At 39.9% G+C, this 14467-nt stretch overlaps 2 protein-coding genes across 3 annotated transcripts in view; both read left to right on the forward strand.

The window, feature by feature from the left end:
- prkcab (protein kinase C, alpha, b) overlaps positions 1–2955 on the forward strand; it is a 104349-nt gene extending 101394 nt beyond the window's left edge. For both annotated transcript variants that reach the window (XM_051388856.1, XM_051388857.1), the window contains one exon: positions 524–2955. In XM_051388856.1, the coding sequence (XP_051244816.1) occupies positions 524–688 (165 nt within the window). In that variant the 3' untranslated portion in view covers positions 689–2955. The remainder of the gene's footprint in view (positions 1–523) is intronic.
- A 2070-nt stretch (positions 2956–5025) lies between these two features.
- Positions 5026–13787, forward strand: cacng5b (calcium channel, voltage-dependent, gamma subunit 5b). Its single transcript, XM_051388867.1, has 6 exons — positions 5026–5282; positions 8329–8584; positions 10462–10548; positions 11196–11336; positions 11418–11563; positions 12503–13787. The coding sequence occupies exons 2-6, from the start codon at positions 8389–8391 to the stop codon at positions 12761–12763; spliced, it is 831 nt and encodes a 276-aa protein (XP_051244827.1). The 5' UTR covers positions 5026–5282; positions 8329–8388; the 3' UTR covers positions 12764–13787.
- Positions 13788–14467: the final 680 nt, after the last annotated feature.

The raw sequence follows: 14467 nt of genomic DNA on the forward strand, positions 1-14467 counted from the left end.
TTGTGTAATATCACAGTGCAGTTCAAGAAGCCCGACGTGCTGATATGTCTCCTGGGAAAATGTGTCGCAAATAGCGGACGCTGAATCCTCTGTAAACTCCAGATTTGTTTTGCGTTGTGCATTACTCATTCTGTCTCATTTGCGTGGTGAAAGTGTTGTGACTGTGCTGCTATCGTGCATGATACACAGTGATATCCATATATATTCAGCTGCTTGAGACACATGACTGCCTCAGGCGGAGCTGCACACTGATGCTGATGACCTCCAATGTGGAAGCTTAGGGTTAGCTCCTAATCTAATTACAACTTCTGCCCGGCTACACATCAGCCTTCAACATTTCCGTGCACCACCTTCCCTCTGGGACTGTTGGGAAGCTTTATAATAAAAGACCCACGAGGAAAGAAGCCTTTTAATCATGAGTTCAGCATGGTGTTGCATCTAACCAAACCTTTTTTTGCCATCTTTTACAGCCCAGATATCAAAATAACGATTTATCTATTTTTTAAAAAAAAATCTCTTTCAGTGTGGCAAAGGAGCAGAAAACTTCGACAAGTTTTTCACACGTACGCAGCCTGTGCTGACCCCTCCCGACCAGCTGGTCATCGCCAATATCGACCAGAGTGAGTTTGCAGGCTTCTCCTACATAAACCCACAGTTCATCCATCCGTCCCTGCACAGCGTGGTATGAGGAGAGAGCAGGGGGGGAAAAACACAAAAGCATGGACTGTCGCTGAATACAGGATCCTTCCAAACTCCCACAAACGTCCCGCTGTCAAAAGACTCAAGATATCATCCTCTACAGTATTCTGTCTACTAGTTATCAATATCTGTGTACAGAAATGACTGAGGAGAGTGGCGCCAAGTGTTGTTTGTGGGCGAGAAGAAAGTACATGGCACTGATGCTTTTGCATAATTTCCCCAAACATCTCATGATATGTTCTTTATTCTGTATCTGTGTTTTTTTCTCTAGACCTGCCGCCTTTTTGTATGAATGTGAATTGGTTACTATCTCATTAGGTATTAAAGATGCAAGATGTTCTCCTTCTCATCCCACTCATGTTGCCCCGTCTTACTACGCAACAAGCTGCAATGCACGACAAGAACGGAACATATTTTTCTGCTCTGTCTCGGCTTTATCTACTTCTGAACCGCTACACGTGTATTTTATATTTATATAAAAAAAAAAAAAAAGAATTAAAAAGAGGTAGTATACTGTTACATGAGTGCCAAAGTAGAAGTGGAAAAAAACATTTCTATTCTTAAAGTCCTTGTAATGTTTTTGCCCCTCTGGCTTTCCGAACACTGTCAACACACTAAAACCCCTTAAACAGGGACCGTTTATATCTGTTGTTTTGTAGGACGTGGAACTATACTATATCTAACTCAACATAGAGAAACAGAAGCACATTATGCTTACAGTTACAACCTGTCTAGGCCTTTTTCAATGCAGTGGGTGTTGCCTCCGGTGGGTGAATGCAGGATGAGTTCAGTATATAGGGTCAGAAAACTGTGGATTCAAAAGAGACAGTGTTTTAAAGTGTAACGATGCTAGTTTCCATATGCACAAAGCAGATCTCTGTTGCATGCTTATTTTCTGACTCTGTATGAGCAGTAGACTCTAGGATGCAGTACACGTCTGGTATCATTGTAAAGTTTAGTATTATGATATAAACTATGTTAATATATAATTGTTGTATGTTTTGAAGAGTCTTATTCTGAAGAGAAGTTTCTAATTGTTAAGGGAAAAAAGGTTGTGTTCTTGTTTTATGTTCTAGCTTAACTTTATGTCCAAGAGAGATGTCTAAACCTTCTATTGTATGTCAATGATTTTTTTTTTTTTTTTTTTTGTAAATATGTTTCAAAGATATGTTTCAAAAAGAGAAGTTACTTGCAGATTTTATACTATGAACTGAATGTGCTTTTACTACCGTAGACAGTTTGAACGTTTCTGTTTAGATTACCCCTAAGAAGTGTACAAGACGTTTGGCTGAATCTTTGGTAGCTTTGGTATCAGCAAAACCTTGTTATATGTATTTCCACTATTTATCCATTGTTTTCTACTATTCAGTGTCAAGGAAGAATATGCAGCGCCTACTGTGCGTGAAACGGTTAATCCCCTCTTGCCTTGGTCGTCTCAGGGCTGACTTCTTCTGTAATTCAAAACCGAGTAACGGTGTGAGGATTTCAGAGCCCTCGGTGGCTGAAACATGTCTTTTCTTTCTTGCGTATATTGTGTGCATGCCTGAGGCGAGGCCTGATTTAAGCATGAGAAAGAGCCCTGCATGATACAGAGACCCCCCCACCACCTCCTCCTCCTCCTTAGTGTGGAGCATGGAGTTTCCACAGAATGACACCAACCCAGTCCAACGAGCATCGTGCGCTTTTTCTGCTCATCGTCTCCTCCCACTCGCTGTCATGTAGCCCAACCTGTTTGGCTAAAAAGCTGAATTATAAACAGACAAATAATGTGTTGAATGCTTCTGTTGGCTTTTTTTTTTTTTTTTTTTTGTTCACTGGTGCCAAACAGAGACATTTTTGTTTCCAGTCAGGTGTGTTTTATTTTTCTTGAGAGGCACACAAAGCTACAACAGTGACATTTCATAAAACTGCCAAATTTAGGAAGGCTACAGCTCTTAACCCCTAAATTAGTTACTTAACATGTAGACTGATGTTGCAGCTGTCACATCTGGACCAAAATGAGATTTTTAAGAGAAAACTGAATGTTTACATGTCTCACATTGAGAATTGAAAAACCACCTTTGGACCCATGACAGAGATATTAAAATGTCAGGCCAGTCAGGGTACAGTACCACTACAGGCTACAGTTAGAGCCACAGGGATGTTTGTATGTGTTTCCTTTCACTGCCCCTGCTTTTGTTTACCTGATTCTTCTTGTTCCTCTGTTCATTGTGGTATGATGAATACAGTGTATAAATAAAGTATGAAAAATATGAACCTGCTCTCTTTTATTTTGGAGGGAAGCATTGATTTTAAAGGGGCTGTTGGTGGTTTTCAAACCAAATGTAAGGGAAGGTAGTTTAACTTTCCTGCAATAACTTGGATGCACATAAATAGCTAAATCAAGGTTATGCAACTCAAGCATTGTGTCGGTTATATGTCGAACACAACTGACCCTATACACACGAATCTGGGGAAGTACTAGAAGTAAACAAGTCGCCATTACTGCGGTGATGTTTGAATGCAGCTTTCAGAGAGTTGTTAATTGAACTGTATGGTTTTTTTTTAGGTCGCAGTTATGTTATATCACTCAGCCATTAGACCCTCATCCCCCACATTTAGATATATTGTTGTCCAGTCCAACACCACTGCAAACTACAACCTGAAAAATTAACATATAGTTAAATTTAAAGGACTAGTGTGTTGGATTTAGCGGCATCTAGTGGTGATGTTGCAGATTGCAACCAACTGAATACCACCTGCGTCAGTATTTTAAGACCTAGGAAAAAACCTCAGCAAAAATGCAATTGTACATTCTGGGCTACTGTAGAAACCTGGCAGTTCAACATGGCGGCCTGCGCAGGAGGCGACCTGCTGCGTGTAGATAAAAACTGCTCCTTCTGAGGTAACAAAAACACAACAATTCTTATTTTCAGGTGATTACACACTAATGATGAAACCATACCTACGGATATTATATTCCATTTCTGCCAATAGATCCTCCTAAACTAATAAACTAAACATTTTTTAAAGGCAAAGACAGAATTTATGGATGAGCTTTTGTACTGTGCTGCATTAAAGTTTTCCCTAACAGTGGTCTTTGACTGATTTTATTGTTTTTATTAAAACAATTACTTTATAAACCATACAGGATATGTCTTGTGTACTAGTGTCAGAAAAAAATACTCACAACATTCACAGCTCAGTGTTTAGTCTGTATATGTATCAGCTACCATTATACTTATTTTATACTATTTCCCTTTCCTACTTAAAATACATCATTTTAACAGGCAGCCCTATCACTTCCTGTCAGAGCTGAGTGGAGCTGTCCTTGGTCCTGACCCCCCCCACTCTCTCTCCCTCCCTATCTTTATCTCTCTCTCAATTCAATTCAAATGGCTTTGGCATGACATAATACTGTAACTATGATTGACTCAATCACAATCACAGTCAATAAGTAATTAATTACAATGAATCAATCAATCAATCAGTTTGTGTTAACTAAAAATGTCATTAAAACAGTAGTAAAGTAACAGGCTACAGTTAAAACAAGTAGTATGTTGTCAATATAACTAATAACAAATTATTACATTTAATATATAATATATATAATATTTAAATATATTAAAATAAAATAGATAGATAAAACTGTAAACGTGTGTATTAAACAAAAAACAACTAAAACACCCCCTATCTCACTCTCTCTCCCTCTCTCTCTCTGTCTGTCTCTCTCTCCCTCTCCCTCTCTCTCTCTCTCACTCACTCTCACTCTTTCTCTCCCCCTCTCTCTCTCACACTCTCTCTCTCTCTCTCTCTCCCTCTCTCCCTCTTTCTCTCTCTCCCTCTCTCTCCCCCCCTCTCTCCCTCTTTCTCTCTCTCCCTCTCTCTCCCCCCCTCTCTCCCTCTTTCTCTATCTCCCTCTCTCACTCTCTCTCTCGCCCTCTCTCTCTCTCTCTCTCTCTCTCTCTCTCTCTCTCTCTCTCTCTCTCTCTCTCTCTCCCCTCTCTCCCTCTTTCTCTCTCTCCCTCTCTCTCCCCCCCTCTCTCCCTCTTTCTCTCTCTCCCTCTCTCCCCCCCTCTCCCCCTCTATCTCCCCTCTCCCCCTCTCTCTCTCTCTCTCTCTCTCCTCTCTCTCTCCCTCTCTCTCTCTCTCTCTCTCTCTCTCTCCCTCTCTCTCTCTCTCTCCCTCTCTCTCTCTCTCTCTCTCTCTCTCTCTCTCTCTCTCCCTCTCTCTCTCTCCCTCTCTCTCTCTCTCTCCTCTCTCTCGCTCTCCTCTCTCTCTCTCTCCCTCTCTCTCTCTCTCTCCCTCTCTCTCTCTCTCTCTCTCTCTCTCTCTCTCCCTGTGTATTTGCATTGAGCAGCTGAAGCAGCTCGTGCAGCAGGACCTTCCGTCTGACTCTAGTTGCTCTCTTGCGGCTGACGCACTGCTGCTGCTGCTGCATCGTCTCACGGCTTCACTTTACAGTTTCCTGAAGGAATTTCTCACCGGTTCGACGGAGAGCCGCGAAATTATCCTCCAAATCTGAAGGTTTTAAATCCGCAACTTTCAACAATCTTTGCTCCAAGTGCAGGAAAGCGCAAAGACCGGACAGATAACAGCAAACAGTATGTAACTAAACGAGTTATCATTCTTAATTATTAATTGGTCTCATATTCCTCTTATATGTGTTCTGACGTTGTGTGTGAGTTTATTGGGGGTTTTTATTTGCTGGCAGTAGTGTAATAGTAATATTGCTTTAAATTGTAGTATTTTATTGGAATATTAGGCTTACTTTAGGACACTGGAAACTGCCACAAGACACTATATGCACAATAACTTACTAGGAGGTCACGTACAAATGTATGATTCATGTTTGAAATTATGTTTCAGCACCAAGGACAGTTAGATTATTGATAAACCTTCTTGTTTAATAAATGAAGTGTATTTCTGTTATTTTGCATTGTATCTATTTACTTAAAAGTTGGTCAGGGAGAAGCCTCAGCATATTGGCATGCAGATGGCAAAGAGATCTGATCTGAGGCTATCCAGTCATGACCGTGTGTATCTTCGTGTAGTAGCTCAGTTTGTCTTTGCACCTGCAAATCACAGTGTGTTTGTACATTAACATGATTAATCACCTGATGACTTCCAGTTCCAAGTTGAAGATTTCCAGCATTATTATAATGAGATCATCAAATTATTTTCATTCTCCCATCTTGCCATTTCTCAATAAAATAATAAATAATACAATAATAAAGCAGCTTTTATGTGAAATTCTTGAGGGTGTTTCTTAATTTTTACATAATACTGCTGATGAGCATCCTCCATTAGTGGCCTTTATGTTTGAGACTGTGACCATGTAATTGTAAAGTCCTTGAGTCCAGTAAAACCAGCTTTCTACTGTCACTGTCTGATAAAAAAAAAAAGGTAAGAATATAAATTATATAGGGACTGATAACAAAGAGGGAACTGAATATAACAACGAAGTGTGCCTTGTAAAGTAAGAGAGGCGACCTTGCTGGTGGACAAACAGATTTTTGGAGCAGCTTTTAAATTCTGGTTGTTCAAAAGCCAGTGTGAGTTGAGTAACCTTAAGCGCTTAGGGCAAAACATTTATTTATCAGTTTAAGATACAAACAAATTTGATGAAATCAGGCAGCAGAACTAAAGTCAGAATTAATTATGGTAATTAGCTTCTCCCTGACGTCCTCTAGTGTGTCCTCTGGCTGACTGTCTATAGATCATTCACATGTGTCCTGAATGGGGCTTAAATCATTACCCTGTGACTGTAGATAATATCTTATGTGATTAGCCTCTCAAATTCACTTTCTGACGTATGAATGCTGTATATGAATGTCACACTTTTTTAGGGATCCTGCTCTGAATCATTGCTGTAAAATGTCAAAAACCATGTATTTCAAATAATGTGAGCATTTATATTCACAGTAGCAGACTGCAATGTGTTTAATGTCCCTCAGTGTGGAGGCTCAAAAAGGTTTATTATTGACTTCATTATTCTCTTTTCATGGCAGGTTGGAGGGAGTAAGCAGTGACAAGGGCTGAATTAGAATTTATTTTGACTCTAAAACTTTAATGTTGCATGAGGAGGAAGTGCAGAGGTCACAAATTAAAAATACAACAATTTTAAGTGGAAAGTTGCCCATTCTGTCTGCCTATGAGTCAAAAACCTAAACATGAAAATCATTTTGGGATGGAGTCTAGAAGGACTGATCAGGATTAGATTTACCTGCACAACAACCAAACAAATATCCTGATTCCTGCAGTCCCCCCGGCTGCCCTGACATTTCATGAGCTGCCCATCATGACGAGTAGATTTTACTTCCTAAATCTCTCCAGCTTTGTCAGAGACTCTAAAATACCATGTGGATAGGAGAAATAGATGTAGCTGATAGACAATGTCCTCCCTCCTCATCCTCTCTGTCTATCATCCTGTTGCCCACCATCTTTTTTCCCCTCCTTTCTCTTTTTCTCAGTCACGCTCACAAAGCACCTGGTGTCACACACACACACACACACACACACACACACACACACACACACACACACACACACACCTGCAAGGCCCCGAGAGTCCCTCAATCCAAACCCAGTGAGGTAATTGTGTAAAACACTCTGACGTTGTTGGGGTTTTGTGCACAACCCTGAGAGTTTCTCATGGTAATCTGAAGAGCGGATTAATCATTAAAGGTCTAAAAAGGCCTCACAGAGGTTGGAAATTGTGACCGATTATTAGTACCATCCAGTGCAGAGGTGTTTCTATCTACGTTGTATAAGTTAGAACTCTTGTTGCAAGTTACTTGCTGTGAATATGGGTGTGTAGCAGAAATGAAGCAGGGAGATGACATCTTTGCTTCCAGAAAGTAATGCTGAGAATGACTTCTTCTACTTTGCAGCAAAAATGTCAGGACAGACAGGCTAGAGCTAAAATAGTGGAGTTTCATCCTTATAAGCCAGCAGACAACAGTTGCACAGTGAGGTAGACACAAACAGTAGATACCTACAGAAATAAAAAAGCCATGAAATAAATAATCACTTGAGAAAATACAAAATATATAAAATCACTGTAATCTAATGAATAGTTCAACATTTTAGATGAAAGAGGGTTAGAGTAAAAGATGGACACCACTCTCGTGTTTATATGTTAAATTTAAAGTTGCAGCCAGCAGACAGTTAGCATAGCTTAGCATAAAGACTGGATTACTTTTTCGTATGAAACAAACAAGATACAACATGTTAATTTGTGAGCTTTAGAGGTGCTGATTTTACCCATTTCCAGTCTTTATGCTAAGTTAAGCACCCTATTTCCTGTACAAACATCTAACTTATGCCAAGAAAACAGATGTGGGTATATGTTTAACTATTCCTTTTAAACTTATCTTTATGAAATGTTATTGCATGTTGATTTTATTTCTCAACATAATTGGTTTTATCCTTTTTTTTTTTGCATTATGAAATTAAAATAGTGAAACAGTCTGGGAAAAATTGCATTTTGAAACAAAAGCTATTCAAAATAATTATGTCAGGCAAAAATAATAAATAATATATTATCTATCATTTTTACCTGTGTTTATCCATATGGTTACTTATTTCATAATGTATTTATTTATTTGATTAAGAACACTATTTCTTCTTTCCCCCTTCCTCCTCCAGATTGCCTCCTGGACTTTTCTAATCTTTAACTGACCGCTGGAAGCTCCTCCCACTGTCACCATGAGCGCATGCGGCAGGAAGGCCCTGACATTGCTGAGCAGTGTCTTTGCAATCAGCGGCCTGGGGCTACTGGGAGTGGCAGTCAGCACCGACTACTGGTTGTACCTAGAGGAGGGCGTTATTATCCCTCTGAACCAGAGCACTGACATCAAGACCTCGCTGCACTCCGGCCTCTGGAGAGTCTGCTTCCTGGCCGGTCAGTAACCAGTCTGAGGGTGTTTTTTCATTTGATTTATTTGACATTTCAAAATATATATACCATGTAAAACACGGTGACACATACATGTTAATCAGGATAACACAAAAAGTTGTGTGTGGATCAGTCTCTCGATGCTCCTGCGGTGTGAGGGTGTAAATCAGGACTGTGGTACAGATACATGTCATGGCGTTAGATTTTAGAGTGGAATGATCCTACTTTTCATTTGTACTGTGCAGCATCTAAATGTAGCAGCTGCAGGGAGCTCACCCTGTCACACTGACATATCGTCACTGCATCAGCTTTGACACACAATGACATTCACAATTACTTCATCAGTGTGTGTGTGTGTGTGTGTGTGTGTGTGTGTGTGTGTGTGTGTGTGTGTGTGTGAGGTTGTGAGTATGTGTGGAATAAAAGAGGCAGAGTGTGAGAAAGAGCAACAAAGAGATAGAAAATGTGTTTGTGTGTCTTCCCTGTTCCCTGTTTCTATCACAGACTATAAAAGGAGGTGCATTCACTGTCCAGTCAGTCCTGCACCATGAGTATACGCTCACAAACACACACACACACACACACACACACACACACACACACACACACACACACACACACACACAGACACACAAACTTGCACCTCCACCCCTGAGACAGATGTCATTGCATCGTGCCTCAGAATTAGCTGGTGGATAATTCCAGCTGGTGTCTCTATGTATGTGTGTGTGTGTGTGTGTGTGTGTGTGTGTGTGTGTGTGTGTGAGAGAGAGAGAGCGAGAGATGTTGAAGTGATAATAATGAGCATGTGACTCACACTTATGATATAAAAAAAGTTGATGACAAATTTCAGGAAATCAGGACGTCAGGGTTTAAAGGAAGGAAATCTTTTGTGAATATGTTTAAATACAGGAAATCCATTTTACATCCAGGATTTATTAAAATGTAGAAAAAAAAACATACCTTATTTGGTCAAATCTATTATGTACATTAGAAATAATATTGCCTACATGATGGATGTTGTCATTTAGCCCAGATTTGTTTAGGGGGAAATGTGATTTTTACAGGGTTTATGTTGCCAGGAAACCAGCGGACACTCCAGGGAGTTAATGGTCCCGTCCAGTTTTTTGTGCAAATTAAACAAATTAGACAACATGTTAATTAATGAGCCTTAGAGGCAGATTTTGTTACCCTAAGACAGAGGCAGGCTAGCAGTTTCCCCCTGTTTTCAGACTTTAAGCAAGGCTAACCGGTTGCTCTCTCCAGCTAAATATTTATTGTTCAGACGTAAGAATGACATCAATCTTCTCCTCTAACTCTTTCCCAAAATGTCAAACTATTTCTTCAATGTTCAGTAAATAAAAGTTTAATTAGATGTTATGGCTCACTGGATTCTAGCCTTTATATCTGTTTCATGCTCACAAACAGTCAATATTGTAACGTTTTTGCCTACTGTACGTCTGCCAGCCTCTTATATCTTCTTCCCAATATGTCCCTCTTTGTCCTGCAGTTGTTTTCAGTGTTTCCACCTTTTACCCTCACCTGACCTCCACACCAACCTGTACACCTGCTCCCAGTTCCCTCATCAGCTCCACTGTATACATACCTGCCCTTTAGCCATTGTTACCTGCAACATCATCTATTGTGCCATCCCAGCTATAGACTTTCAGCTTTTCTTTGGTCTTTTTCTTCCTGTCTGCCCTGTAATGACCCCATGCCTGCCTTCTCTGACTTCTTGTCTCCCTGTTTTTGGCCTTTTGATACAGTAAACTTTACTTTTGCCTCATCTGTTTTGTCTATGAGTTGTGTATTTGAAAAGGGATGCTGGATAACTGTCTCTAAACTCAGTCTCAGCATTTTTATTCCTTCTCTGCTTTCTTCAGGCGAAGAGTCCGGCCGCTGCTTTACCATCGCGTACATCATGCCCATGAATGTCCAGTTGACGTCAGAGTCCACAGTAAACGTGCTCAGTGAGTAACACCTCCAACCTCCTGCAGCAGCAGGTTCAGGTTTAATAACTCAAGGTTCCACCTTGAGGTTGTTCACATAAACAGCCGGGGGTATTTTTATGGCAAAAACTTGTTTTGCGATAAGGTTGTGCTCAGAAATCATCTGTATGTAGGCAGACAGATGAGTCTGAGTCATCTGAACCCTCATGTTGATGCCCCGCTCCTCTCCAGAATACTTATTACCTTTTCACAGACAATTCGCCTCACAAGTCCTTCAGTGTTTCTCAGTGTGGAAGCTTCACCGGAGGATAAATCCACTCTAGTGAGTCTGTGTAATAAGCTTTGATATTGTATATTGTATATTGTACTCCATTCACAGCCAAATCAGGCAAAGGAGCACATGACGATCAAGTGTCTATATTTCGTCTTTATTTCATGATTTACTGTCCCCAATTCCTCCACAACCGTTAAATATGTTGTTTAGCCTGGACAGCTGCTGTATGACTGAGATAGATCAACAAAACATTCCTCAGTTTCACTTTTAGATTAAAAGTTCATCTGTCTGTAAGTTTCTTTCTGCAAACATAAATAACTACTTTGTTGTCATGATGAGTGGCCACTTTGTTGTACGTCTTGGGATTAAACAGCAGCTTTCCCCCTCTCCTCAGAGATGATCCGATCAGCCACTCCGTTCCCTCTGGTCAGCCTCTTCTTCATGTTCATCGGCTTTGTCCTCAATAACATCGGGCATGTTCGGCCTCACCGCACCATCCTGGCATTTGTCTCTGGCATCTTCTTCATCCTCTCGGGTACACTCTTATGTATGTTTCTGTCTTCTCTATTTGTCTTTGTCCGACTCTGGATGTGATATTTATGTCTCTGTCTCTCAGGTCTGGCTCTGGTGGTGGGTCTGGTGCTGTACATCTCCAGTATAAATGATGAAATGCTGAACCGGACTAGGAGCAGTGAGGCCTATTTTACCTATAAGTACGGCTGGTCCTTTGCCTTCGCTGCCATCTCCTTCCTGCTCACTGAGGTGAGCAACTGACTAGCAACTAACTGACTTATAACAGTATTTATAACAAAAATGAAAAATCTCAAGTGTAAATTCTGTTATTGTGCTCAACTGTATCATGTTACAGTTACAGAGAAATAAAAAAAAAAAAACATTTAAAAACAAAGAAGAAACATCAAGTCCTGCCTTTCAGCTGCGCAAATAATCCAGAAGCTACTGCCGGAATTTGCTGAATGAAAGCCAAGTTTTTCTTTAAAAACATTCTTGATACTAAAAATCTTGGTTTCCATTTTCTTTTCATTACATTGTTCTTTTGCCTTATAGAATATGTAAAAGTCATCTTATGGATATTTCTTCTCTCTTGTCTTTATTTGCCTATTTGAATTAAGTTACATAACTTTGATATAGTGATACTTGGATTAGGTTACTGACTACATTACAGGTAACAGGTAATTAATAATTGTATCAGTTTAAATGTATAGTGTAACATTTTCAAAGTAACCCTCCCAACCCTGATTAGATTGTTGTACCTAATAAAGTTCTGTATCTGCCTTCATGTAGTAGACTCAGAATCGTTAGTGTTCAACGCTCTCCAGTGGTCACAGAGGGGAACTGCAACACTTATGTTACAATGGCTTATACACACTGTTAATATCAGTATAATTGTTATAAATATCAACATTTACAACTAATAATTAATATAATTAGTACAAATAATAACTGTAACATCAGTATTGGTGATTAATACTAAAAGTAGCTGTTTTAATAACAATTTGCTGGTGTGGAGACCAGTCTACCAGCTTCATACCACCCTTAAGGTATTTAATTTATTTATGTTTAAACTGCTAGAGAGGTGGCTGTATGAATTGCATTGTTTTTTTTACATGAAAACACTCATTATCCTTTCATATATTTTGTTCTGTTGACTTTAATTCAGTGTAATGTGTCGCCCTACTGCAGAGTGCAGGCGTCATGTCAGTCTACCTGTTCATGAAGCGCTACACAGCAGAGGAGATCTACCAACCTCGTCATCCCAGTTTCTACCGCCCTCGCCTCAGCAACTGCTCCGACCACTCAGGCCAGTTCCTCCACCCAGAGGCCTGGTCACGGGGGCGAAGTCCCTCTGATATCTCAAGTGAAGCTTCACTCCAGATGAGCACCAGCTACCCTGCTCTCCTCAAATGCCCCGACTATGATCAGGTTTCTTCTTCACCCTGCTGAGGGGTCGGCCGCCACATCAGAGGACACCTACAGGTGACTAAAGGGTCATTGGAGGATCACATAGGGGCACAAGGCCTACTGAGTTTTCTTTCAAAAAAAGAGATACAACTTAGATATTTTAACTGTGAGTTTGATGTTTTTCTGGGAGAAAAATATGTGCAGCTTTGACTGTGGTTTAAGGACTTTGGAAATATGTCCTTCTGAGCCGCTTGTGGCTTTCTGTAGGATCAGAGATGCTTTTTGGGGAAATTGTTGTTGTAGCAGAACCTACGTTTTGAATAGGTGCCGGCAAAGATTGAAGATTTTAGAAAAAAAAACAGTTCATGGTTATGGTGTTATTCTCTCTGCAAAGGTCTCAAAGTTCTGGTTTCTGGTACACGACCTTTGAACTTTATCTGGAAAAAAGTTCTGGTTTAATTGTATCTGTGCATTTTACCCTCCAGTGCCTCATAGCTGTTTCTCTGTGCAGATATCTTGGCTTCCTCATTTTGCAAAAAATAAATGTTTCTTATGCTTTCTGACCTTTTTGTTCTAACTGTGGCAGTGAACCAGAAATCAAACATTAGACAGATCTAACCCGTCCCCCCCAGAGCAGAACCCCACAGAGCAAAGACTGCCATCTGTGATGCAATGAAAGGAGGATGCATCCCCACTATTAACAACCATCAAACAGCACTGGAAGAAAGGAAACAGGCTCAAGAAATCCTGTCAAGCCTGCTGACGTGTTGTTGGGTTTGCTTGCTTTTTTGTCTCTGACATCTTGACTGTAAGAAGACTATTTCCCCCGTGATGGCCGTAACAGTAAGACATGATGAAAATGTTAATTTTCCTGTGTCAACAAAAGAGGACTTTTCTGGTCTTGGGAGAGACAAGAGAGACATGGACACACTGGCTTTATATAGATTTTTCTATAATGTGTACAGACTGAATGTATATTAATTCATGGTAAGAGTTGATGTAAAGATGATGTTATTCTAAGTGTCGGTCTTAATGATCTGTAAAATAAAGGTGTCATCAAACCAAACAGCCTGTAGTTTGTTTTATTTCCCATAGAGTAATTCTACATTCATCCACTGGGAGGCAGTGTTAGATGTTTTTTGTTTTTTTTGTTTTACAGCGTTTCTATTTGCTTTGGTGCAATAAAAATCGTGCTTTTCAAAACACAAATCCACATCATGAACTGTCACACAGAATTCAAATTGTCTAAGTTCATCTCCAGTGATGGCTTGAGTCTTGGTGGTCAAAATAAATTATACTTTTTTTTTAAATATGTGTAATAATATCAGACGTGGGAAGTGCATTGGCACAAATCTCAAAAACTGAAAACAGGACTGTTTATCTGAGTTCATGAAAAATTTACTTTTTACACTCTGACACACGTTGAATCAGTATATATTATTAGTTACACACACAAGTTCAATCCACTGCAACTGCTCTTCCACAACATATGTCTTTATGAAGCTTTACAGTGTTTGGTGACAGTGTTGGAAATGTGTAAATTCATTTATATGTTCATTACTGAGGTCATAATTAAAGGTGTTGTTGTACTGGACTTGAGAGGTGTTTCTATATGTTTTGTCCTACTTGTCCTCCTGCAGAATATTAGAAACACCTCTGAATATAATGCAGTCCAGGAAAACACCATCAGTGCTAAAACATAATTAAATTAACACCTCTTCGACAGCGTCACACAACAGGAATGTT

The sequence above is a fragment of the Dicentrarchus labrax genome, unplaced genomic scaffold, assembly GCF_905237075.1.
Source record: "Dicentrarchus labrax unplaced genomic scaffold, dlabrax2021, whole genome shotgun sequence".
In the NCBI taxonomy this organism is placed as follows: domain Eukaryota; kingdom Metazoa; phylum Chordata; class Actinopteri; family Moronidae; genus Dicentrarchus; species Dicentrarchus labrax.